This window comes from Ranitomeya imitator, chromosome 6, assembly GCF_032444005.1.
Source record: "Ranitomeya imitator isolate aRanImi1 chromosome 6, aRanImi1.pri, whole genome shotgun sequence".
Taxonomy (NCBI): Eukaryota; Metazoa; Chordata; class Amphibia; order Anura; family Dendrobatidae; genus Ranitomeya; species Ranitomeya imitator.
Window position 1 is genome coordinate 382,772,048 of NC_091287.1, and position 27,592 is coordinate 382,799,639.

At 39.6% G+C, this 27,592-nt stretch overlaps 1 protein-coding gene across 9 annotated transcripts in view; it reads right to left on the minus strand.

Moving 5' to 3' along the window:
• The window catches only part of PTPRM (protein tyrosine phosphatase receptor type M), a 1,024,381-nt gene that overhangs the window by 127,679 nt on the left and 869,110 nt on the right, over positions 1-27,592 (minus strand). For 8 of the 9 annotated variants that reach the window (XM_069731071.1, XM_069731069.1, XM_069731074.1 and 5 more), the window contains one exon: positions 21,317-21,501. In XM_069731071.1, the coding sequence (XP_069587172.1) occupies positions 21,317-21,501 (185 nt within the window). Of the gene's footprint in view, positions 1-21,316; positions 21,502-22,063; positions 22,076-27,592 lie in introns of all 9 variants that reach the window. The other variant, XM_069731076.1, reaches the window with a different exon arrangement.

Here is a 27,592-nt window from a genome sequence, read left to right on the forward strand (position 1 = left end):
TTCACTCACCTGTGCAACACTATGGAAATCCGGAAAACATGACCTGTGGGGGCCATGAGGACTGGAAAACAAAAACACTGGTTTACATGGACTGACTGGCGGCACTATATGACTGCTATTCCTTAAATATTTGCAGACTGGAAGCCATTTAACTGGCTTCTCTCACAGGCAGACCGTGGTAAATGATGAGCAGTCAGTGTGGCTCGCTTACTATGCACTGAGCTGTGAATAAACCCGCAGCATCTCACCCTTATGACTGAAAGCCCAAGCCTGCTGGGAAGAGAAAGGGGCTCTGACTGCGGGCGCCAGGCAAGTGAAGAATGCCATTAGCTTGCAGATGAACCCCATATCTACAGGTTAATAGCGTTTTTTTACATGACAGGTCCCTTTAAGACTCTGTAGAAACCTTCCATATCACTCACTGGCAAACAAATAATGCCCTGTATTAATTTCCTGGATACAAGACATAACTACGGTATTTATTTGTTATGCCTTGCTTATACAGCGCTATCTTATTCCACAGCGCTTTACAGACATTACCATCGCTGTCCCCAATGGTGCTCATAATCTAAATTCCCTATCAGAATGTCTTTGATCAAGACATGGTCACAATTGCCAGACTTGACTTTTTTCAGTGCTATTAACTAACTTTACTGCAATGTACAACTCATAAGATAATCCCAAGGTAAACAATTCTATGCTTAACTTAAATGAGATAGTGCTGCCTTGCCATACGTTAATAACAATGCATAGAGCACACAAGTTTGTGTAACGCTTTGTTGTATCAGAAATAAATATGTGCTGAATATAAAGCCTGTACAAGGTTATCTTAATCACGTTTATAGAGAAACAGCTATTATTGCCTCCATAAAGTATGTTTAATGAATAAAAGAAAGAAGTATTACTATGTAGTGGCCTTCAATTAAGGCCTGAGTCACGTGTAGTTATCAAGCTGAATAACATACATTGTACCGAACATAGCAAACCCTTGCCTTTCAAAACGCTAGATGAATAAACATATCCTTATAACCACTCTTCTAATTTGTAGTAAAGGCCTATTCCCCCAATGGAAATATTTTACAAAGCACTGCATCGGCATGAGTATTCTATTGTTAATATATAATATAAGCTCAATATAATATGTTTCTTTCTTGTATCTTTGTGTCTATTTTCATCTACCTCTCTGCGCATCCAATTCTACGTAACTGAGTGAGTACTCCTATTCTTATCTGCTAAAACTATATTTCCCAGCAGCACACTGCTTCTTCTCAGTGCTTCAGGCCCCTCTCACTGCTCTCCTGTTTGTTTTCTGATATAGAGTAGACAGATATCAACATGGACAATTTATATATCTGTGGATGGAGGTGATAGTTCTGAATGTAGTTACTGTGACCCATTATTTGGCCAATATTCATCACTATTTACAAACTCCATATTTTATCAGTGGTTCATGGGGATCTTCAGAGTATGATCATGCTCTCCTCTGCATGCAAAGAAGAGCTGAGCACAGAAGAGCTGAGCTGTGCTACACCATGGCTGAGTAATTAGTGTGTGGTGAGAGGGTCTGGGTGATGTTTTGCTAGACAGGGTCATAGGTACATCTATTTTTCATGAATATGACATCTTGACTAGGTACATAGGAATTGCTGAGATGTGCTGCAATCAGGATCTGAGATGTTTTGTTAAATAGAGTCAACAGGTGCACCTGAGCATGCTTGATGGACAACAGAACTACTGGAGGACAGATTCAGTAGGAACAGAGGATAATCCCTCGTTGGGTGGCAGCGGCAAATCAGTGCAACTTACAGTATAATCAGACCACATTATGATTATAGGAATAATTCTTTAAGAATGAAAACTGTCCTTTGTATTTCCATTCCAAAAAATAGACAAATCCATAGACCAATTTTGGGTTTTTTATTAGTTTTTTTTTAGTCCTTTTTCACTAAAATTTTCAATTTGACTGAAAATAAGTTATTTTTGTAAAGATCATTTTCAGAGAGTGCTGTGTAAACTGGGTGCATGGTTAACTGTTATTTTATTATTATCAGAGGGAAGAATAAAAAGAAAAAGGTATAACTAGTGTCAGCACACAAAGGGCACACTATTGGCCAACAGTGATGGGGCATCTCCTTCTTCAAATGTCACCTAGAATGCTCCCAACAGTCTCCCATAACAGTGAAAAGGTTGTTATACTACATCCCGCAGCTGGCAGTAAAGCACAGAATTGCAACAGCTCACAGAAACATGGCCACTGACTCCATTACTGTATGGAAGAATAAATGTGCAATCAAAATGGAAAAGATTAGAAATAAAAATATGTCTTATTATTCATTTTCAGATTTGTGTTATTATTTGAATCTAGAAATTACACTAAACAATTACCGTATATTTTGATTATTTTTTGCTTTCAGCTTTATTGCTACAACTACAATTCTACTAGTTCCTCCATAAAAATTGATGATTTGTGCATATTTTAGGTAAGAAATTGTCATTATTGTATAAATATAAGATTATTTTCTCTGATATAATTATACGTCCAATCATTTTACGATAGTTTTTTTGAAATTGACCTGTTCATATAGTTACTCAAAACTGTGTAATTTGTGATAACAAATATGTGTATGTCAAAATGCATCTTAATTTATCCAAGCTGTATATGAATGACAGGCACATTTAGAAGAAAACATATAGAGAAGTGAAGAGACTGGTCTACTAATTTGGGAAGAACTTTCCCAGTTGAATAATCTCAATAGAGTGATCAGTCTCATGAAGAAACGGCATTCAGAAAATCCAATTACAACTTGAAGAATCAGGCTGTTTGTAATAGACTGGGTAACTTAAGTATGCATAATTGTATTTTTTAAATATTTGGATCAGTTCAAATTAAATTCTGTCAGATTCCCTAATGAGTACGCACGCATGGGTTGATCTATTATTTACCAGTTTTTCCTATTAAGACAACAGATGACTTTGAACAGACGACTGATCTACATTGGTTCCAGTTTTTCTAACCCGCAATAATCAACTGTGATCTCCAGAGGAAATTATATCTGCATGTGTCTGTTAGGGCTTGCAGAACGCACCAAGTAATAGAGAGATTGATACAAGGTGCGTTCGCAGCCTGGGGTCCACCATACAGAGATACCTGCTGCAAAGTAATGGTGGATGGACTGAGCTCACACGTGGGTTAAACTTCACCCCATGCGAAAGGAAAGCGAGCTCTGTTGCCTCACAGAGTCGCGCTGTACACAGAGAATAATACCCTAACTAGGGTTGTGCTTGCTCTGGAACTCTTCTGTGCTAACCGCACACATAAAGGAACCAGATGCTAAGCCAAGGCTAGTTGCCCCCACTGGCACTAGCTGCCTGCCTGAGTGTACAGCCCCAAAGCTAAACAGTTTCACACCACATATAAAAAAAGTCATTTTGCTATTCATATTTCATGTATTTCATATTTGATGTGTTTTGGCACGATAGAGTGCAACCTTTTTTTGTATATTACATATGGAGGTAGCTGCTCTTAGTATGCACCTATTCACACTAGTTTGGATGTGCCAGTCGTTTTTCTGTCATTTCTATGTTAGATTACTGACTGAGCACTCCTCCCTTCACCATCCGGTTTTTAATTACATCTAATAACACTTGGTTCCGGCCAACCCATATGTAGGCTTTGCAGAGAGCCATTTTGCTATTCATATTTCATGTATTTCATATTAGACGTGTTTTGGCACGATAGAGTGCAACCTTTTTTTGTATATTATATATGGAGGTAGCTGCTCTTAGTATGCACCTATTCACACTGGTTTGGATGTGCCAGTCGTTTTTCTGTCACACCACATATAGACAGAGTGGTAGAGTATTCACAGGCAACAGCCAAACACAAATGATACTAGCGCATGGCCATGCGGACATGCAAACCTTTTATAGTTGTAGCTCTCCAGGACCTTCCTAGTGGACCAATAGGAGCTGCTACAGGACCTGAGCATCTGACCCTCGACCTCCAATGAGAGGTCTTCCCTTGGGCATGCTCAGAAGGAAAAAAGCAGGACTTATTCCCAGGAGCGCCTGCTTGTCACCGAACAGTACTGGATATAATAGCTGAACCTGCAAGGGCAACAGTAACCAAATGTGCAGTATCTGTCCGAGCCAAGCGCTGGGACTGACGTCTACGCTGAGCAGGCTCCACTGCGGCTGGAAAGAATGGGAGACCGCAGCGGACATGGTTTGTGATTCCCCCTGTGCAGCGGCAGGAACTTGACACCTAACAGTGTCTTCAATGAGATGAGAAAAAAGTGGCACTCACCATACCATAAAATAGATTCTTTATTCTAAACATATAAAAGACTGGTTGAAAGGGGACATGGGTAGCTCTGTGGGCATAGGGGACCCGCGTCCCCTTGCAACCAGTTTTTAATGTGTTTATAATAAAGGATCTATTTTATGGGATGGTGAGTGCCACTTTTTTATCATTTTACTGAAGACATTTGCATTTATTCTTTATTGAAGCGGTCATACGGTGCAACCTAGTTATCAGACAGTGAGGTTTTCTGATGGTGTCGATTCAGTCTAGTTTTATTTTCCAAGGAAATTATATCTGCATCTAGTGTAAATTGCTTGTAGCACAGTAACAATACTGATGTCACCGCTCATTATAATGACTGGGTCTCGCAGAGCGCAGCAGGAGCCGGGAGTGGCTGCTCAAAGCCTATGGAGCCTTAGAAAGAGGCTTCATAGCCTTTGTTCATCAGAATCGAGGAATGTTGTGGGAAGGACTGGACTATGTTGGACCTGTGTGGGAACTTTGCTTTCTAATGAGTTACAGTCTCTTGTTTTTATTTCTCTCTTATTATGTCTTTCAGGTTTCTATTTGGACTACATTGGACATGTATGTTTGTTTTTTTAAATAAATTGGTGAACCAGATAACGATTCAGGGAGTGATTTTTTTTAAATAAAATACTTGTGTGTGTTTTTTTAATGACTGTGTTAGTAATCGGGGTGTCTAATAGACACCTCTCCATTACTAACACCTGCACTTGATGAAAATTGGGCTTTTGGGCAATTCATAGCTGACATCAACCGCAATTACCATTACCCTGATTGCCAACACACCAGAGCAATCGGGAAGAGCCGAGGCAAAGCACCAGGATCTAATTTGACGTGCCACTTCAGGGGAGGCTATGGACTGGTATTTTTAGACTGAGAAGGGTCCAATAACTAAGGACCTTCCCAGCCTGAAAAATATCTGCTCTCAGCTGTCTGCTTTATCTTTGCTGGTTATCAAAAATAGGGGGAACCCCACATCGTTTTTTTCATTTATTAGATTAAACACCCTTTAGTGCCACATAAAAGGCACTAAAGAGGGCAAGTTTATTATATGTAGGGGGCTTGTAAAATTATATGTCTATAGGACATCTATCTATCTAATATCTATCTACGGTATATATTATATATCAAATCTCTTTCTATCATCTATCTACATGTTTCTATAATATTGCTTTATTATTTATGACAACTAGATGTACTTTACATATAAGTATCATTATAGTATAATAGAGATTATGTTAAAAACGCATAGCATACAGATGGTATTTGAGGAAAAAAATCGCACACTTGCATAGCAATCGTATGACATACAGAATGATTTACGCATGATACTCGCCAACAAGGAGCAAAAATGGATGCCACTTTTTTGTTTCCGTTTTACAACTCTTTTCTAATGGTTCTATTTTTACTAGTAGCGCCTCTGATCACCGCTAGTGATTAAAAACAAATTAGTCTAAGGATTATATAACAAATTTCCATTCACTATTATCAGTTCCCTTATGCTTCAATGTTTTTTTTTTTTAAACATATTCATTGCCAGGCAAAAACATTCTGTAAAACTACAGGGTTTTTTATTTACCGTAGCTTAAAAAATGTATTGCAGTAAGTAAAAAATGAGACATTTTAGGACATTTTCAAATATGTTCACATGAATTGATCCTGTGCTGGATCATTTTATTTACGGTATGTTTCTGTCAAGATGGATCTAAAAGAGGAAATAACTATTGGAAATGTGAACATAGTCTTAAGATACCGTCACACTAAGCGACGCTGCAGCGATACCGACAACGATGTCGATTGCTGCAGCGTCGCTGTTTGGTCGCTGGAGAGCTGTCACACAGACAGCTCTCCAGCGACCAACGATCCCGAGGTCCCCGGTAACCAGGGTAAACATCGGGTTACTAAGCGCAGGGCCGCGATTAGTAACCCGATGTTTACCCTGGTTACCAGCGTAAACGTTAAAAAAACAAACACTACATACTTACCTTCAGCTGTCTGTCCTCCGGCGCTCTGCTTTCCTCTGCACTGTCAGCGCCGGTCAGCCGGAAAGCAGAGCTGTGACGTCACCGCTGTGCTTTCCGGCTGGCTGGCGCTGACACAGGATGCAGGAAGAGTGCAGAGAAGCACAGCGCCGGGGACAGACAGCTGAAGGTAAGTGTTTGTATGTAGTTTGTTTTTTTAACGTTTACGCTCGTAACCAGGGTAAACATCGGGTTACTAAGTGCGGCCCTGCGCTTAGTAACCCGATGTTTACCCTGGTTACCAGTGAAGACATCGCTGGATCGGTGTCACACACGCCGATCCAGCGATGTCAGCGGGAAGTCCAGCGACGAAATAAAGTTCTGGACTTTCCTCAGCGACCAACGATCTCCCAGCAGGGGCCTAATCGTTGGTCGCTGTCACACATAACGATTTCCTTAACGATATCATTGCTACGTCACAAAAAGCAACGATATCGTTAACGATATCGTTATGTGTGACGGTACCTTTAGTAGATTTATGAGAAATCCTTTGATTGTTGACTATTTGGTTTACATTAATGCTAACTAACTTTATATCCAGTTCAAATAAATGGAAACTTTATAACGCTCATCACCCAGCAAGTATATAAAATATAAGAATAATTACTCAGCTGTGCATCTTTTCTAACTATGAATTATATTTGAGGAACAATTGAGAACAATAAAGTAGAGACTGTCTTTTTCCAAGCAAACAGACAAGAATTATAGTTTGCCCATGAAATTGGCAATGAACTAGAATACTTAATTATTCAAATGACATAAATACTATCTATATGAAAATAAAGGCTGTATTTATAATTAACCACGGGTGCATTATAATTACATTCAACATCATTTGCATAATTTAAGCTGCTACAAATCGAAGAAAGGTTTTTCATGTCCACTTAACGGCAAATAATAAAATATAAAAGGATTGAAGAGGTTATTTAGAGTAAAGTGATGAATATTTTCTCCCCGAGATACTGTTTCCTTGCTCATTACACTACAACGTTAGAATGAAAATCATCAGATAAAAAACAAATAAAAACACTTAAGCTTATTTTGCAAAAATAAAACAAGCTCTACAAAAGACCTAAAAACACCATAATTATTAATATTTACAGTCCAAGTTTACTAAAAAAAAAAATTAAGTAAAAAGGGATGTGGAATAGGGGGCAATAGCAACTGTCAAGCAAGTTGAGCATTTGGACAAAACCATTTGGACGACTTGCCTGCTACTTATTTTGTAGGACTAGCTTAGAACCGCAATTTTGAAAAAACAGCCAATTGTCAGACAGATCACGTGCAAGATGCAAGCTGGACTTTTGATCTGCGACCAATAATCAAAGAGGTTTTTGATTGTATGAGACAGTCACAAACGGACCCAGCTGACAATAATTAGATACAGTGTCTTCATGTTACACAGTACCCTAACCTTAACTATTCATGGTATACAGGTATATTTACGGTATATAAAAATGTAAAGGGGTTGTCCCACCATTATTGGTATTAGTGCACTGTTTGCCTGACTCCTGACTCACAAGTTGTTTCAGAAAAGTTTGCTCCTGCTTGAGTGACAGTTCGGAATAAGACACCATAGTGTATATATGAGGCAGCTATGTTTCTGCAGCATCGGAGAAGCACAGTTTCACTGAAGTTGGGTGGGATTGGGATCTAATAGTAAACTCCAGTGACTCCAGTTTCAGAATGGTATTTACAAGCTTCATTTGACAGAACGGCACTTTTTGGGTGAAACAGTAGCACTTTTTAGGCCACTGCATTGGTGGCTGGTAACCCAGTCAATGAGCATAAATACAAAAAATAAAATGGTAGTTATCAGTTGAGGGCAGGTAAATGTTAAGTTGCTCATTTTACAAACACTATCCACGTACGCCTATCTATGAAGATAGTAAATAAATAGGGAAACAGCACAAAAAGATGTAAAAAAAGAGGACTTTAATGCCCTGTGGCACGGCAACGTTTCGAATAAAACAAATCCTTTCTCAAATTTGTTTTATCCAAAACGTTGTCACGCCACAGGGCATTAAAGTCCTCTTTTTACATCTTTTTGTGCTGTTTCCCTTTTTGCTTACTGTCTGAAAGGCCATTGGAAGCGTGCACGCTTTAAGGTATTTTTTCTGACGCTGTTCCTCTTTTTCTACCTATCTATGAAGATAGGAATAACGCGGTACATAATTACTATATACAAAAAAAATCACCCATCTTGTGCTACTACTGAAATAAAAATTGCATTGTAGCCCCCAGAGCTGCATTCGCAAGGCTGGTGGTTGTCACAGAAAACAGTCAAAAAGCTTGTTGATAGACACACATCTTTGACAGCTTAGCTGAGCTCTTATAATACATTCACGCTGACAGTTTTATATTAGTTTAATGGACCATGTTTAATGGCACATTTTGCATTTTCAAAGCACCAGAGCAAACTTTGTGTGAACATTGAACCATTGAAGAACATTGTGAGACTGCAGAATTGCGAATGCAGCTCTATGTATAGTATCTCTCCTTGACTTCTATAGTTTTATCTATCGGGACATATTGAAGAAAATATCTGGTCTTTAGATGTTCTTAAAATTGAGTAAATATAACATCATATGAAATGCAGAACATAACAAATTACACCTTGTCATCAGTTAAAGGGACACTGTCACCTGAATTTGGAGGGAACAATCTTCAGCCATGGAGGCGGGGTTTTTGTGTGTTTGATTCACCCTTTCCTTACCCGCTGGCTGCAATATTGGATTGAAGTTCATTCTCTGTCCTCCATAGTACACACCTGCGCAAGGCAAGATTGCAACTTGTGCATGCATGTACTATGGAGGACAGAGAATGAACTTCAATCCAATATTGCAGCCAGCATGCAGCCAGCGGGTAAGGAAAGGGTGAATCAAAAACACAAAAACCCCGCCTCCATGGCTGAAGATTGTTCCCTCCAAATTCAGGTGACAGTGTCCCTTTAACAAAACATAGGCCAAAATGCAGCAAAAGCTTGTGAAAAATTAAGAACACCCTTATTGCTTCCAAAGGAAATAAGAGGGTAAATGCCAGTCAGGTAGTTCAAATCAAATAGCCTTGATTAACAATTCATCGGCAAATATGCAATAAAAGCAGAAGTTTTGGCAGGTTGGTGGGCTGGAGCAGTATGGCAGGTGTTAACACAATGCCAAGGAGGAAAGGTATATGCAGTGATGTTAGGGAAGCAATTGTTGTTGCTCATCATTCTGGGTAAGGTCATTTCCTGAAACTTGAAATCCATCACTCTACAATGAGAAAGATTATTCACAAGTGGAATACGTTCAATTCAGTGCAATGGTCCAAGAAATTGCAAAACAAAACTCTAAATCTCTGAGCTAGCTTGTTAAACGTTCAACTGCATGACAGTACAATACGAAACAGTCAGATGTATGGCTTTCTTAGTAACCACCAAGAGAAACCCTCATTTTTCTAAAAACAACATGGCAAACCAGATAAAGTTTGCATAGTTGCATCTTTACAAACCATAATACTCCTAGAAAAATGTCCTTTACACAGACCAGTCCAAAGTGGAAATGTTTAGCCATAATTCTGTGTGCCATATTTGGTGAAAACCAAACCTGAGAAATCAAAACAAACATCTCATACCACCTGTCCAGCATGGAGGAATGGTGATAACTGAGGCTTGCTTTACAGCTACTGGACCTGGATACATTGCAGTAACTGAGTCGATCATGAACGCCCCTGTATACTAAAGTTTTCTAGAATCAAATATGAGACCATCTACCGTATTTTTCGGACTATAAGACGCACCAGACCATAAGACGCACTCCAAATTTGGGGTGAAAATTGCAGAAAAAAAGATTTTTTATAAGATGGGGGTTCGTCTTATTGTTCGAATTTACAGTATCTTACCTGAGGGCTGGCGGTGGCAGAGCAGGGTCGCAGGAAGCATGGTGTCGGCAGAGGTGGGGTGATGCAGTACGGCGTGCACCTGAGCAGGTTGCCTTCCTGCTTAGGTGGGCGACACCACGGCCTGGTGTCCATTGGGGGGTTTGCAGCAGTGGTGTGGCGACGGCAGAGGTGTGGGGATAATGAGCTGTATGGTGTGAGCAGGGTCCCTTCTACAGGTGAGGTGACGTAGTGGCCTGGTATCCATTCCAATGTGAGCAGCAGAGCCGAGTATTACCGGTTTATTGGTGGCGGCGGCCATCTTCCTGAGGCCGCGCGTGCTCAGATGGAGTGCTCTGCTTCCATTTTCCTGAAACCGAGATCTAAATCTGCGAACTCGGCTTCAGAAAAATGGCCACCGCGATCTCCATCTGTGCACACGCGGTCTCCCGTGGCCATTATCCTGAAGCCCGGGAAGCAGAGCTCTCCATCTGCACACGCGCGGCCTCAGGAAGATGGCCGCCACCACCGATAACGCCATGATTCACCCGGCTCTGCTGCTTACCGGGCTGCTGCGTCACCTCAACTGTGGAAGGGACCCCGCTCACCGCCATACCACCTCCTCATCCCCGCACCTCTGCCGCCGCCACACCACTACGGTAAGCCTGTATTCCAACTATAAGACGCACCCCCCATTTTCCCCCTTTTTTTTTTTGGGGGGGGGGGTAAAAGTGCGTTTTATAGTCAGGAAAATACGGTATCATGGTCATAAAACAGGATCATACAATTGGACAATAATCACAAACACATCAGCAGATCTACATCAGAATAACAGTAAAAGAAAAGAATCAAAGTGTTACAATGATGCAGAAAAATGTCAGCGTACAGCTCGATTCAAATGTTGTGGTGGAACCTTAAAGGTAACCTGTCAGGTCATATAACTCTATTAACCTGCAGATACAGGGTTAGTCTGCAGGTTATTAGCACTAAGAAGGTGCATATGTCACTATACAGAAATTGCGGCACGGGAGGATAAAATTAACTTTATTTCTCCCGGGAGCTGTGGGCTTTCAGTCATACAAGTCACAGCATTGTGAGCAGTGTATGTAAGCACGCTCCATCGGGCACTTTGACTGACAGATGGCTCTGCTCAGTGTTGTGACCGGTGACTATAGCAGTGCTGGCAAGTCTGTATGACTGACAGCCCGCGGCTCCTGGGAGAAATAAAGTTAATTTTCTTGTAAGTGTCGCACTTTCAGTATCGTGGCCAGGCAACTTTTTAACAGTATTAAGGGTAATAGTGTTACTAGACCTGACAGATTCCCTTTAAGAGAACTGTGCATAAACGAATGCCCAGAACCCTCAATGAACTTCTTCCAGAACAATGTGAGAGACTGGTAAAGTCACACACAAAACGATTACTTCAAGTTATTGCTGCTAAAGTTGGTTCTATAGGGTGTACTTAATTTAAAACACTGTGTCCACATTTTGGTCTAGTTTTTGTTAATTTTTTCATATGTTATTAATCTGACGCTCTACGTACCTAGAACAGACTCTCTAAGGACCAGATGTTTTAATATATTTTGACACATAAACCAATAGAATTCAGAAAAGGTGTACTTAGTTTTTTTGCACATGTGCTTGAATATATGTATACGTTTTATATATACAGCTCTGGGAAAAATTAAGAGACAACTGCAAAATATTCAGTTTTTCTGATTTTTCTCTTTATAGGTATATTTTTGAATGAAATGTAAATTGTTCATTTATTCTATAAACTTATGACAACATGTCTCTGAAGTTCCTAGCAATACATTTTTTATTTTTTTCTGAAAAGGAAAAATGGTCAAAATTAAAATAAAAACAGTGCTTTCAGACCTAAAATAATGCAAAAAACCCAAGTTCATAATCATTTAGAAACAACAATACTGATATTTTAACTCAGGAAGAGTTCAGAAATCAATATTTTGTGGAATAACCATGATTTTTAATCACAGGTTTCATGCGTCTTGACATGCTTTCCACTAGTCTTTCATACTACTTCTGGCGCAAAAATTTAAGCAGTTCTTCTTTGTTTGATGGCTTGTGACTATCCATCTTCCTCTTGATTACATTTCAGAGGTTTTCAATGGGGTTCAGGTCTGGAGATTGGGCTGCCCATGACAGGGTTTTGATGTTGTGGTCTCTTATCTTTTGCCAGAGCTGTATATTTAAAAAAATAATACAAAAATATACATATATATTACAGTGTCATGCGAAAGTATTCACCGCCCTTGGTATTTTTTGTGCTTTGCTGCCTCACAACCTGGAATTTCCCTATTTTTTTGAGGGTTTGCATCAGTTTATGTAAAAAACATGCCTACAAATCTTGAAATCCCATCCACTATGCTGTAACATTTGGCCACTGCTGGTTGGACGCTGCAGAAGTACACAGCGTCTAAACCAAAGTGTTTACTGTTCGCCTGCACATACGCTAAGAGAGAAAGAGAGGAGGAGTTACTGTGTATATATACTTATGTATACAACATTAGAAGCATGTACAATAACCAGCCATCTACTTCAAACGAATGTGATTGAAATGTAATTGTAAAACCTGGTAGCACTTGTTTTTCTTTCTGTTTACTACCAATTTGACCTTGTCTAAATATTCTGATACATACGGCACTGTGGACAGATTGCTTACTTACATCCATAAGCCGTAGATAGGTCTGTAACCAATCAATGCACTTTAGGGCTGTGAGAAAAATAATATTTCCACCCTATTGCCTCAGTTCTATAAAAACTCATAGACACCAGCTGGACAGTATGCAGTATTCATTTCAGCTTTCATATAATCATGGGCTATTCTGACATGGATAAATATATGCCATTTATGTAGAATATATAATCCTATAAAAACAGACACCACACTGGCATAAGAATAAAATAGATTATTTACTAAATTCATATAATACCATAAATTCCTTCATTTAAAAAAATATATATACCGTATGCATGTCTGGACAATATAAAGCACTTGACCGGACACATAGGTGTAGTGGTATTGTACAGAACAAAATCATATAGTCAAAAAGTACTCAGTACATGGTTCTCCCAAAGGGATATAATAATATAATGTATAGTCAAATGTCTCTATACATTTCCATTAAAGGGTTGTCCACTACTTTTACATTGATGGCCTATCCTTAGGATAAGTCATCAATGACTGATCAGCTGTTATCGGTGTTGGCGGCACTCATTTGCCGAACTGCTCCGTCTACTTGCAGTGGCCAGGGCTTGTTTCTGCAGATCCACCTCCTATCGATTTGAATAGTAAGTAGATATACAGTAACAAGCCTAGGCACTACCAGAATACAGAGCAGCTCAGCAAGTGAGTGCTTGCGGCCTGCAGAAGCCAAGACACCGATACCAGCTGATTGGCGAGGTTGCTGGTTGTCAGACTCCAGCTGATCAAACATTGATGACCTATCCTAAGGATAGGCCATCAATGTAAAAGTAGTGGACAACCTCTTTAATGCGCATGTGTATAAATAAGGATCTAAACATAACTGTATGTAAATAAATAATTAACTAAACCAACACATAAGATGCCTGTGCCCTGACGAATATTTCAAAAACTGCTTTTTCAAGGGAACATCACGTGGAGGTGCTTTTTATAGGAATATTGGCACACACCTATTTGTAATTTTCTGTGCATCGGTTTTCTGATTTATTTCTGTAGAACAGTCAACCCATATCAGGTTTGTGCTCTTCCAATGTGAAAAAAACATTACAGATGTTTTATTCTCCTCCTATAAATTATCGAAATTCACTTTTAGCACGCCCCAGAAATGAGAAGAACACCAGACCACCTTTCACATGTCCACTGTCTATAATGAATAATCAGAAAGCCGCGAGAGGGGATAATTTCAAGAGACAGTCAATAAAGAAAGATTATGTGCTATCAATAGGCCTCAGTTATGGGAACTGAACAAGATACACAACAACACCCAGATCACTGTTATTATTTTAGAACCTACTAAGATGGAATATGACGATTGATTCATCGGCTGGTTCTTCTATATTGGTCAGTGACATCATGTTACTTTATTTTACTTATATTAAATCTGCAATATTCTACAATTTAAAAAGTAATTGTACTTAATAAAAATGCCTTGTCATAGAGACTTATCCAAAGGTTTAATAGATGGGGGTCCATATACTGAAATCGCTAACAATTGCAAATAATGAAAGAACATAAGCACCGAAAAGAGCATTGTTGTTTTCTAAGACTGAAGTTAGACTCGATAGATAGTTCATCTTCTGTGTCACACAAGTCTATACTTTAGTTGAGTGCATCTGTTCTTTCATATTAGTGATCGGTAGGCTTTCCAGCACCCAAATTTCCACCGATCAAAGTTTCTGACATGTTTTCATGATAAATAATAACTTTTTTAACATACATTTGCCCATAAAATACACATGGTCATTTCAGACATTAATTCCAGTTTATCATTGCGTGCATATTTTCATAGCAAAGTTTTTAAACTACTAATTCAAGCTATAAATGTACTAATTATATAGTATAAAAAAGTACAAATCAGTAATATCACTTGTTGTAGGAGCGTAATGGTGCATCGTCTTTGTAAAATAAAGGACTATCGCTCCTATGCACGATTCAAGGCTCTTTAGCCAGTCATGCATTACTTTAGGAATTCTCATTTTGCATTCCGCTGTCTTGCTCTATCACATTGAAGCCACTTAATGTATGTCTTTATAAGGTGGCAAATGCAAATATATTATTTAAGAAGGTTTGGAGTGACTGCACCCTTCAATAATTGGATTTAAGGCATAACTAACATACTTCTCTCTAGTGGATAGTTTAGTGACTCATAAATTTTACATTTTCATATTCATTATGGTAGTGTATTTTACCCCAGAGGAAAATGTAGAAATTTTCACTATAACTACATTTAGAGCTTGATATACCGTAAGTCAAATTTAAATTTTGGAGAGAAAAAATAAAATATACAGCGTTGATGAAGCTAAAAAATTTAGACTCACACAGTCAATTTACAATTTTTAAATTAAAATATGCAGCTATTTTATGTACAATTTTGGGAGCAATGAACATGCTTACATCCATGTATGTAAAAAAAAAAAGTTATTTCATGTAAGTTATTTTATGTAAAAAAAAAAAAGTTATTTCATATACGGTACTTATTAAGCAAAAAGATTTTTCATTATTAATTATACATACATAGTTTATAAAAAAAAAAAAAAGTTAAAAAGAAGCCAGCTTGGACGATTGCAGTCAGGTATGTTTTTCTCTAAACGCTAGTGTGTATTTTGAAGAGCAGGCGCAGTCAGCTAGACTGCAAATGAGGACAGAGGACATGCAGCGATCACTGCGCATGCCCAGGGCATGAGAAAAGAGCGCAGGCGCCGGCTCATTTGAAAACAGCGCTGAGGAGGCGGCGCCCGGTGTGCACAGGCCCGGAGTGATGGCTGTGCTGCGTCTGATTAGCAAGGAAAGACCCGCCTCCGGGAACAATTCAGGGTAAGAGGGGGCACATTTTATAAGTGATTATTTCAGCGTGTGCAGGCATCATAACTAAAAGAGCCACCTTGTCAGAATGCAGCATTTGTGCTGCACAAGGTGGCTCTTTTAGTTACAAACACCTGAGGAGGGTGACAGGTTCCCTTTAATACCACTTTTTGTTTCAGCTCCATTCTAAGGTACAGATATATAATTTTATTAGAATATATTTTCTTTTTCTTTGCTTAATTCGCAAAGTAAAGAACAGTTCTCATATTAGCCATCTGGTGAGATTACAGGCATGTAGTATATTATATTATCTAATTGAATAGAGGGCGATACCCTTGCATGTAATTAAGATTCACACAATTCACAAGTGACGCTTTATAATTGCACAAGGAAGTGGCAGGGGATTTACATTCTGTATGGTTTCTCTTTGAGTCCATCAGCAAACAAGTTTAGGGATAATTACATAATTAATTACATTAACTCAATCAGAAAAAGTATTAACTGTAAAACAAGGAATTGATAATGTTTCTAGAAAGCAAAAATCTGAATATAAAATCAATCATTCAGATTAACCAGTAAGTTTTGAACACAATACTTAAACTTGCACTTGGCAACAAGAGCAAGGCTTGACACAAAGGGCACCATAGTCAGTATTGGGTTTATATTGTTCCATAGCTTAAATTTTCCATTGAGGCACACAGGGGGGTTCTAGTATTGCATACTCTGTTGTGTGTTATGTTATGGAGGTATTTTCTCCTACAAGAATTGTTCTAGGAGAGAATGCAGTGCCTTAAAAAACATTCTACAGCACACAAGCTATCTGTAATACAGAGACATAGTGTCACGCTCGGACATGGGTAAGTCCGGCGGACGACACAGCATATAAATGCAACGGGAAGGAAAAGAGAGGAAGGCACTAGTGGTAGGGAGCGAGGGATTGGATACCTCCTGACAACAACCTGTGCCTGTCCCTAAGCTCCCCTAACGCCCTATGCGGGTCCTTCCCCTGCCACTGCCACGTGGCTGATCCCTACTTGTCACCTCAGTATTCACTGGCTAGTGCACTGACAGCCAAGGACGCTAGCCTCACCACTGCAGATGGTAAACTACAGGGGAAGTGACATACACAAGACAGACAAAGAAAAAGGGAGAAATACTCAGCATCAGGCTCTACTGCTACGCTCCACAGCAGCAGAGAAAATGGCACTAGGAATCTGCACTCCCACAGCAGCAACACCACCAAAATTGGAGAGCTCTAAACCCCTAGATGGTCTGCATAGAAGAACTCTATAACCAATGATCAGCTGATGGATCATGTAACTATTTCAAGGAAGGTGGGAGTGATTACCAAACAACATCAGCTTACCAACCTAAAAGAACAGCCAGCAAGAGACTGACATTAACTCTTGCTGGACTAAATTGAAAAAACAACATTTAAATATCAGCAGAACCAAAGCTGCCATGAATCCCATAATGAATTGTGACACATAGGCACTCCATCCTATATTGCTATGCCCTTACATGCATGACCCTTTTTTATATTCAAAACATTTTTAAAGGTTCTTATTGTAGGGATTTAAAAACACTTTTGTCCAAATGATTGCTTACACAGAGATAGTACTTAGCCTTCCCAGGTCCAGTGCCTGCTTTCTGCCACTGCTTGGGTTTTTATGCACTGGCGGCAGTCGTGATGTCATGACCATAGTGTAAGCCACTGCTGCAGACAATCAATGAGCTCAACAGCAAAACTGCTGAGCTCAGTGATTGGCTGCATAGGTGATGATCACTGCTTGAGCGCCACTGCTGCAGCAAGTACACAGAGACCACAGTAGCGGTGGAAAGCTGGTGCTGGCCCCAGGGAGGGTGAGTACCTCTATGTTTGATGATTTACAAGTATGTAATTGTTTGGGCACATGTTTTCTTGCTAATGGAAAACCCCTTTGAGTCTACTCATCATGCTGACTCTTTATGCAAATGTAATGCAACTGTTTCAACATACTTGATTTATAGCTTCAAATAATATGTTTCTGTTACAAACTTTATATAGAAAGAAGAGTAAAATAAAAATATAGAATCAAATCAGAAAGCCAGCACTCCAGTAAACAGAAACCGCATCTTCTATTTCTGACACAGATTTCCCTTTGACAGTTGCCTCTCTGATCCTACCTTATCTTTATTCTGCTACAATAGTGCACATAAGATCAAACGCGAGAAAGCAAAAGTAAATCATTTATTCTGTAAAAGCCTGAGGCTTAATTCATTAGTGCTTAGAAATATCTCCTTAGATTCATCCTTGCTCCTATAAAGAATGGTAATGGAACAGGTGTTTAAAGCTCACTTGTAATGAACACTTTAATTATTGAGCAAAAAGAAATATCATGACTATTACCAGAGCTGCAAAAAGAAGCAAAAAAAAGCAACTTATCATTTGTTCAAAGTTTAAAAAACAAGGTTTGGACAAGAAGGGCAGTGAAATGTTTGTATTATTACAAAGTCATTGGATAACTGTGCCAAAGAGCTCTAAATAAAATTAAAATATGGATTGCAGCTCTTTCACGTATGTGGAACTAACGAGCATTGCTTGGGGCTCCAAAGACAATATATAAGGCAAAAAGTAAAAAAACATCTCAGGCAACAAGTACATTTAGGTTACATTTACACATCCTTGTGACATGTCCAAGTGCTGTCCGTTCTTGTCTCAGACAGCACACTGACCCATAGATCTTCATAAAAACTGTTAGGACTGGCGGAACGCACCAAATAATAGTAATAGAGAATATAAGGTGCGTTCGCAGTCCGGGGTCCACCGTGCAGAGATGACACCTGCAGCTGAATATTGGCGGACGGACGCTTGCTCACACGTGGGTTAGACCTCACCCAGTGTGAATAGAAGCGAACTCTGTTGCTTCACAGAGTCACCACAAATATGCTGCACCCTGTTAGCAGTCACAGGGTGCAGCTGAAAGGCACTAGTGGGATCTCTATGAATCACCCCCACTAAACTGGTGATTGGACCCGCTCTGACCCTCGGTGGCTTTTGAGCCCGAGCCTGAGGACGCCCTGAGTCAGATGCTGAGTCCAAGCGGGAATTTCCACCCCACACTGACAGGCTGTCAGGAAAGCACACTGTTTGCACACGGTGCCATATAAGCGGGCACTGCAAAGGCACTGTAACGTGTGCTTGGTGTGCAGGTAGCACTGTTGGGCACTAGATAGCTTCCACCATTCGCGAGTCAACAACACTAGGAAGGGGAATGATTAAGGAGCGACAGTCACACATCTACACACACACGTTATGAAGTATACACTAGCACATGGCCGAGCGACGTTGCAAACCTTTAATAGCAGTAGTGCCACAGGAACTTCCTGATGGTTCAATAGGAGCTTCTACAGGACCTGAGCATGTGACCCCCGACCTCCAATGGGAGGTCATCCCATGGGAATGCTCAGTATGGGAAAAGCAGGACTTAGTTCCAGAAAGACCTGCTCGCTGCTCATCAGTGCTGGCTACAAAGGCAGAGCCTGGAAAGGCAGCAGTAACCAGTCGCATACTATCAGCTTGAGCCAGATGCTGGGACTGACGTCTCTGCTGAGCAGGCTCCACTGTGGCTGGAGGAGAATGGGAGACCGCAGAGGACATGGTTCGAGATTCCCCCTGTGCAGAGGTGGGAACTCGACACCTAACACAAACAGGTCTGAATTCCTTGTCCGTGAGGCTCACAACATGTCCTATTCTCATCTGTTCTTCGGATCAACCTCAGCCATTAAAGTCTACGGGGATCTGTATTAAGCAGATGACACACAGAAGACAGACTGTGTGTATCAGAGTTCAGTTTCATCTTTTTTAAGAGATCCATTAAGACTCAATAGATAAAAAGATCACAGGGTCTACCTGCTTCTGTGAAAAAACTGGATGATAAAAAAAATGGAAGCACCGAGGGTGAAAAAAAAAACAGTCTATTTCTCTCAGATAGTAACACTCAAATGTAAGAATGTAGTGTTAAAGAGATTATCCTGAAATATTTTTTGTTTTCTTTACTATGGGTCTAAGAATTAACAGTCAAATAGTTCCTTACTATCTGCCTATTGTGCCCAGTGTCGATCTCTACTGGCACAGAGCAGTCACAGACCGCTCATGCCAGCGATTCAGCAGCATCCGCTGACAGCTGGCTCCTCGCTGCCTGAGGGCAGCTGGCTGTAAATCAGCATAATGTCAGTAGTCACATCCTGTTGACAGAGCAGCTAGAAGAAGAGCTGCTCTGTTGATGTGGAGCAGCTGAATTGTCTGCAGGAGTGGTCAGTGACTGTCCTGTGCCGGTACCTGGAAGAGCAGGCAGGTTTGCCTCTGTTAGCCACTACTTGCTTTTTTTTTTATTGTGAGCCTAAAAACTAAGTCCAGGTCAACCCGATTAATTCCACCTCACCTTTGGGAGGGACTTGTTGTCAGAGAATGGTGTTCGTTGGAGAGCCAAATATCAGAGGGGTTCTCCACTAAACTAGCTCAGTAATTGAGTATTTAATGTGGTAATGCACTTTTTAAATTCGAATAAACATAAAAAGTCCCTGTATAAAATTAGAGTCATACAGAGATAGAATACGGTCTCGAAAAGGTCAATGAGTTCCTTATCGCGCTATATGACTTAAAAGCTACAAGAAGCCATAAAATGAAACCAACTCTACCCCCAGTAATCAGCAAGTTATCACATATCCAATCATTAACCCTTTAAGGCATTCATCATATAACAATAAAAACAAAGGTTTGATGGACAATGCAGAAAAGTATGTAAGCAGCCTTATGGAGGCACAATGGGTCCTGACAATGAGCCTCGGACATTCTATTTTCTGCCATAAGATGCCCCATACAGTATTGCATTACTGAAATTTTATCCCCTAGAAGCAATACTTTTTTGGGAATACCTCTCTAAATTGCAGCATCACATTTTATCTACCGTATATGGAGTGAGAGTAGAGCTTCAGAAAATTTCATGGTTACTGTATTAGGGCTTCGTACTAAAAATGACAAGCCACAATGTTGACGAATTTCTCCAATACTAGACCTGTCTTGTGCCGATTATACAGTATCTAAACTGAGCTGTAACATGAGTTTATTTTTAATCTTTCTTAAACTATGATATGTGAATGTGTAAACGTGAGATGGAAATTTCCTATTTCCATACATCTACCTTACCTTTGCTAACTGTGAACATATAGAGTCACATGCTCATCTAAAAGGTAAGAAAGACTCATTGAGAAGGTTAAGTCAAAGCACATAATCAATATAATGTATGCTGCCTGCCCAACAGATAAACATTTAACAATGAGAGATTTCAGTCTTCACACATCCTCAAAGTTCATATCCTGTCAGCTGGAGAAGAGATGAAAGGCGATGTGCCAACTCTTCAAACCTGTTATGTAGTATGTATCTAGTTGGACCTAAAATATTAATAATGAATGTTCAAAATAAAATATTGAAAGTTCTTTTTGGAAATTACAGAAGATGAAACAGGCATTTGAAGTTTCCCCTGCATTCTACCTTACTACGGCATCTCCTGCAATGCCACTGTGCTTGAGTTTTCTACTTACTTCATATTCTTCTTTGAATCCGTAGCCTTCAGCACATTTCATCTGTGTGATGTGCTGCAGTAAGTCAGCTACCCGGATAGCTGGGTGAAGCTGGCCTGTCTGATAGGGAACATCAACTGTCTCCCGTTTCTTGTATGTATGGGATTGGGCTAAACTGCTTGTCTCGCTGTTGGTGTGGTTTTCATCTAGAAGCAGAAAACACAATAAATGATTGGTTGGCATACTGAAATCATAAACACCTACAAACAAGGCATCCTTGGTGGAAATGAAATTATGAAAGCAATGAGAAAAATATATAGCTTATTTCATATAATCAGAAACAATCCATCAATCGCAAATGGAAAAAACATTATTCTAATTCTCCCATAGTAACCAGGATTGGGCAGGACGATGAATTACAATAATAAAAAAGTGACACATTATATCATACAAATATGGGACAATATGAAACACAATGGTTGGACATTTGGTATGACAGACATACAGCGTGGATTCAGAGTTTCACCCCATTCGTTCTCATGCAACTGATAGGAACGTAAGGTTGTTACATAGCAAATGAAACAGGTCCAAACACAACCCAACATAAAACAGACCCGGTGGTAGAATAAAGACCTGCAGGATTCCCACAATCACTTGGCCTTATCCCGTGTTGGGAGAGCATGTCAAGAGAGAACCTCAACCAGCACTGGAAAAGTTCACCAACCTCCCCCATGGATGTTTCTTCAGAGGGTAAGAATGGTAACTTACCATTAATTGGCACTTTAAAGAAGATACATATCAGGAGGGAAAAGAGTAGGAAAAAAATGAGACAGGGCATAAGCAATTAAAATGTATTCAGTATCAACAGTCTGGCTCCTGACAGTGGTCAAAATAAAAGGAAGAGGAAGGGTATAAGGCCAAAAAATAAAGTCGCCACATAATAGGAGGACGAGATTAATAGGAAACTATAAATGTTGATGTCACATACCTAGCGGTAATATAGATCTATGGCAAGCTTATTTAGGTTTTTTTTTGTTTCTTAATTTAGAGTTTTCATTTGAAATATATTTATCTAGGGATCTGCCATTACTCATGAAGCTAATAAGGAGCAGACTTGGTCCTCCGTCACAGTTTCTGAGTCAGTGTTTTGTTGTCTAAGCTCACATATGGACATAAGAAGGAGATTACGGTCAATATTTCAATGAATTGTCATTTCAGTATGGAACATCCAATAACTAATGCATTTCATGCACGTGTAAGAAGGAGATATAGTTCTATGAAGGGAAATTAAATTAAGTTTAGATACTTTTAAACATTCTAGATCATGTCTAAAAATAAGATACGACACAAAGGACAAAAAATCAACGTCATTTAATTTGTTTATTTTTAATTGTCAAATAATCCATCAAATTTTTGTATCACAGCATATCCAACCTAACTCCATATCCTCATGAGATTCTGGTCCAGTCCTGGTTTTCAAACTCCCATTCTGGTCCTGGTATTCCAGATTTTCTACAGAAAATTAAAAATGCCATGACCAGAATGCATCGAAAAGACAGAACATTTCGAAACAAAAATTCAATAACGGAAAATGAAATTGTCCCCAATCCCCCCAACAAAGTCTTCCGTACAAAATGTAACACAGAAGATATTTAATATTAAAAAATATATATATAATATATATACAATTTTATAATGCATAAAAATCATTTAACGTATTTAGAACTACATATCATGCAACATCTTTAATAAAGGTCTCAAAGCAGCACAAATAGTTTTTAAGCTTTCACAATAAATAGTATTATACACTAGAAAGGGAAATAAAGGAAGAATAACTACAGTGCTTTTCCCTTCATTGAAAACATTATTAAATAAAATAAAAAAAAAATACAGATGCATTTTTATTGATTTTATAAAACACTTGTTATTACTGTTTATTCAAATTTAAAAATTGCCACTTAGACAGGGTTTCGATGGGGTTTGTCACCAGATCTTACTTTTTTTTTGCACTTTGGTCTTATGTTTTCTGCTATGAAGAAACATTATAAAAACTCACGGTGACAAATATTTTGCATTTGTGTACGCAAGTATGAAAAAACAAGTGCATTTGGGGTTTACCAATAATTTTCCACGCTAAACTAAGAAAATAAAAAAAATTGCTTGGTAGTATAAAATTATAACTGCTTTGGTGTAATATAATAATTATTACACATTTATGTTTTGGGAATATGAGCTTTGTCTATATGTTTACAAAGTATTTAAAGGGGTATTCTCATCACCTAAAGTGATACACGTGGATATGTCAATGCTTTATAACCACTAATGATCTGACCTCTAGGGCACCTAATAATCCTGAAGATGGAAGAGCTGACTTGCCTAATTCAGTGCATTGGTCCTTCACAGTCTTTCAAGGGTGTGACAATGGGGCCAACTATCAGTTTATAATTTGGGCCAACTGCGATCTTTTGCATGGGGTCGACAGGAGTTTTATGTTTCGCGCATAAGGATAAACAGTTAAGTGACCTCAGTGCTAAATTATTGCTGGTGCTCCTCTAATAACAAAATTGGTGGGCACTGTTCCCTCTAAGCTGTGCACTTTGAATTAAAAATGCCCCACACCGCACACTGCATAAATGAACTTATTGGCCTCATTAGTACATTGTAAGACCTTTTTCCGTTCCAAACTGCTCAGTGGAGAGGGAACATGGTTGATGGGGTCCCTAAGGTTACACCACTACAAAACATAAAGTATCCTAGTGACATGCCATCAATTTATGAGATGGAAAATAACACTTTGAAGGGTCATCCCACAACTCATTTTTCTCTGGGGTGTTAAATGTCTGGTCCTTAGTGACTCCACTGTTAGCACTCCCTTGACGTAATAGAAGACGGGTTACAAATTGTGCATTCTTCACTCTAAGGCTAAATTCGTATAGTGCAAAAACAGCAAACCTTCTGATAAAATCCACTGCATTTTTCAGAGCCAGCATAGCGCATGAGATTATAAGGAATCTCACGCACAGACTGAAAATACATTTGCGGCATGAATTGACAGATGCGGCAGGTCTGAGATCCACAGCACGTTCATTTATGCTGTGGCTATAGATGTAAATGGTGAAATGTGCAGCGCTCCTCTCATCCTTCGCAATGGTAAACCTGACTGTGGATAGCGCTGCTGCCGGAGGTCTGCACTGGAGATGCTATGCGGGAATGTAGAACAAGGTGGGCAATCTGGAAATGTAAACCCTGCAGATAGGAAGACCTGTTATTGGGCTCATTCGTACTGATTATTATATGGTTTTAACCATTTGCCTTCATGGCTTAGATGGAACAGTGATGTTGAGTATATGTTCTGCATATTCATCTAATGTTTATGAACCTTCAGAAACTATTGAGCAGAGCACATGGCGGTATTTATCTCTATCGGCCCCACAGAGTTAATGGAGCGGCCACAATCATAAGCCATTATTACGGTTCTGTACAGGGATGTTGTCCCTTTTTTGTTTATGCACAGGTAATTCACTGCAAAAACTTTCTTTCTAGAGTAAATGTAATGAATTGATGTAATTCAATGATATGTCAAACCTGCCTCTAAAGTATCAAAATGAAAAATAATAAAACTAGATAAAAATTATGGCTTTTAGTATCTAGCATTAGTTTGGTGCAGATGGCTCCCTCCTGAAATTTGAGTGATTACTTACAGGGTAAAACAACAGAACATTGGCACACCATTGTGCGGACAATAAAACACAAAGCCGTGCGCCATGCACAGCAAAAATCTATTGTTCACCCCTTCCATGAATTTAATACCTGTCATAATCATACTTTCAATGTCATAAGTGTTGGATAGAGATAAGGGAATGACAAAATAAAATCTAAGATTTTATTTAATAGGCTTAGTATAATCCTGCAATTAAATCACACAGATTTATTCACCCAAACTCTGTATTTCTTCCCTCAAGGGACATATATCTGCTAGATAAAACCGCTAACCAAAGACAAATGAGACAAAAAGTACGGATCAGTCCTGTGTGGGTTCTGGTGATAGTGTTCTACTCTGTCATTTTTGTGTGATTTGTGCTATGGATGGAGCGAATGTGTAAAACATCAAGGACAAGTGTTATGGCCTTGAAATAAACTGAATGAGTAAAAGCTCTTTAACCGATGGCCAGGCACTTATAAAGTCATATTCAAGACCGCTGGTCAGTGAAAATATGTCCACCGATCAAGCTACAAATGAGGAAATATAAACAGAGATGTGCTGCCGACACTGATGAACCTGTAAGCGAATGTCCGAATCACTCATCACTCATCACATGCTGGTGGAAACCGAACTGCACAAACTGAAGTTGCAACACTGCTAATTGGCGCATGTTTTGGGCAAAAAAATGCGCAAGTGGAAAAGATAACGGTGAGCGATAAGTTAGTTCTCTTGTGAATTCTACGTCACCAATACACAGCTCAGGAATGATAGAAATATAAAAAATGTGCTGTCCACGACGTATACACTGATGAGCTAGCTTATAGTGGGCAGTCCTTTTCATAATTCAACAATAAATGCTGGTCATTTAATGTATGTTAAAAAATCAATAACAATAATAGTATTATAGATATAAAGCAACATTGCCGACGATAGTACTATAAGTGGGCAGTAACAGTAGGGCCTGATGTTTGCTTCCACCAATGTGCTTTTTCTACGGATGAGTTCCCCACCCTTTTATGTTCTAGAAATGCAATTCCACTGCTGAGGGTTAAGGTACCATCACATTAAGTGACGCTGCAGCGATATAGACAACAATGCTGATCGCTGCAGCGTCGCTCTTTAGTCGTTGTGTGGTCGCTGGAGAGCTGTCACACAGACAGCTCTCCAGCGACCAACGATGCCGAAGTCCCCGGGCAACCAGGGTAAACATCGGGTTACTAAGCGCAGGGCCGTGCTTAGTAACCCGATGTTTACGCTGGTTACCATTGTAAATGTAAAAAAAAAACACTACATACTTACATTCCGGTGTCTGTCGCGTCCCTCGCCCTCAGCTTCCCTGCACTGTGTAAGCGCCGGCCGTAAAGCAGAGCGGTGATGTCACTGCTGTGCTCTGCTTTACGGCCTGCCGGCGCTGACACAGTGCATGGAAGCTGACGCCGGGGGATGCGACAGACACCGGAATGTAAGTATGTAGAGTTTCTTTTTTACATTTACAATGGTAACCAAGGTAAATATCGGGTTACTAAGCACGGCCCTGCGCTTAGTAACCTGATGTTTACCCTGGTTACAAGTGAAGACATCGCTGGATCGGCGTCACACACGCCGATTCAGCGATGTCAGCGGGTGATCCAGCGACAAAATAAAGTTCTGGCCTTTTAGCTCCGACCAGCGATGTCACAGCAGGATCCTGATCGCTGCTGCGTGTCAAACACAACAATATCGCTATCCAGGACGCTGCAACGTCACGGATCGCTATCGTTATCGTTCTAAAGTTGCTCAGTGTGAAGGTACCTTAAGGTCTGTTTCTTAGATCCATAAAAGATGGACCAATCTCACATGGTAAGACCCAGCCTGACCACTGGGTGTCCTCATCTGAGCTAACTACTTCAGCTATACCTAAGAGGCAGTTAAAACAGGTCGGGAGATGCAGTCAGGAGACCAGGTTGTTGGGTCAGGTCTTCCAATGCGAGACTGGTCTTTGCTTCAAGGAGGTGTGAAACAGGCCTTATGGAGAAAGAATCAGGCTTTGCTGTACTCAGTACAGAACATACTTACATTTATGGGATATTTATGGGATATTCGGGGAATAGAAAAAAATACATAGCTATAAGAAATAAATTCCTAAGAACCTTTTATTAGCAAATTACACTAATCATATTAAGCATATTACATTAAACTGCTACCTTCTTATTATAGTTACACAAACCTGTCCTACAGTGTTAAAGGGGCTGTGTCAGCCTCTTTCTTCAGGAGCAACCGTTTCCCTGCCTCCTTCCTTCCTGTTTGCAAAGAGCAGTGCACTTCTAAAAGTTTAATAGCAATAAAGAACGTGACAGGTTCCCTTTAAGAACCTTTTATTGTGTCTGGTGAAGTGATTTTTCTTTCGCATGGGTGAATTTCCACTGAATGATGCATAATATGAAAAGGGCGACTGTCCATTGTTACACAGCACAATGCCTTCCAATACAAAAAAATATTTTTTACAGTCAGTTATGATGATTACGTGACTTAAAATATTACTATTTGTCATATTTGGCACTAGTTTCACTGACATGGGTACTGGAGTGGGCATCAATGGTGTCTCTTTCAAAGCC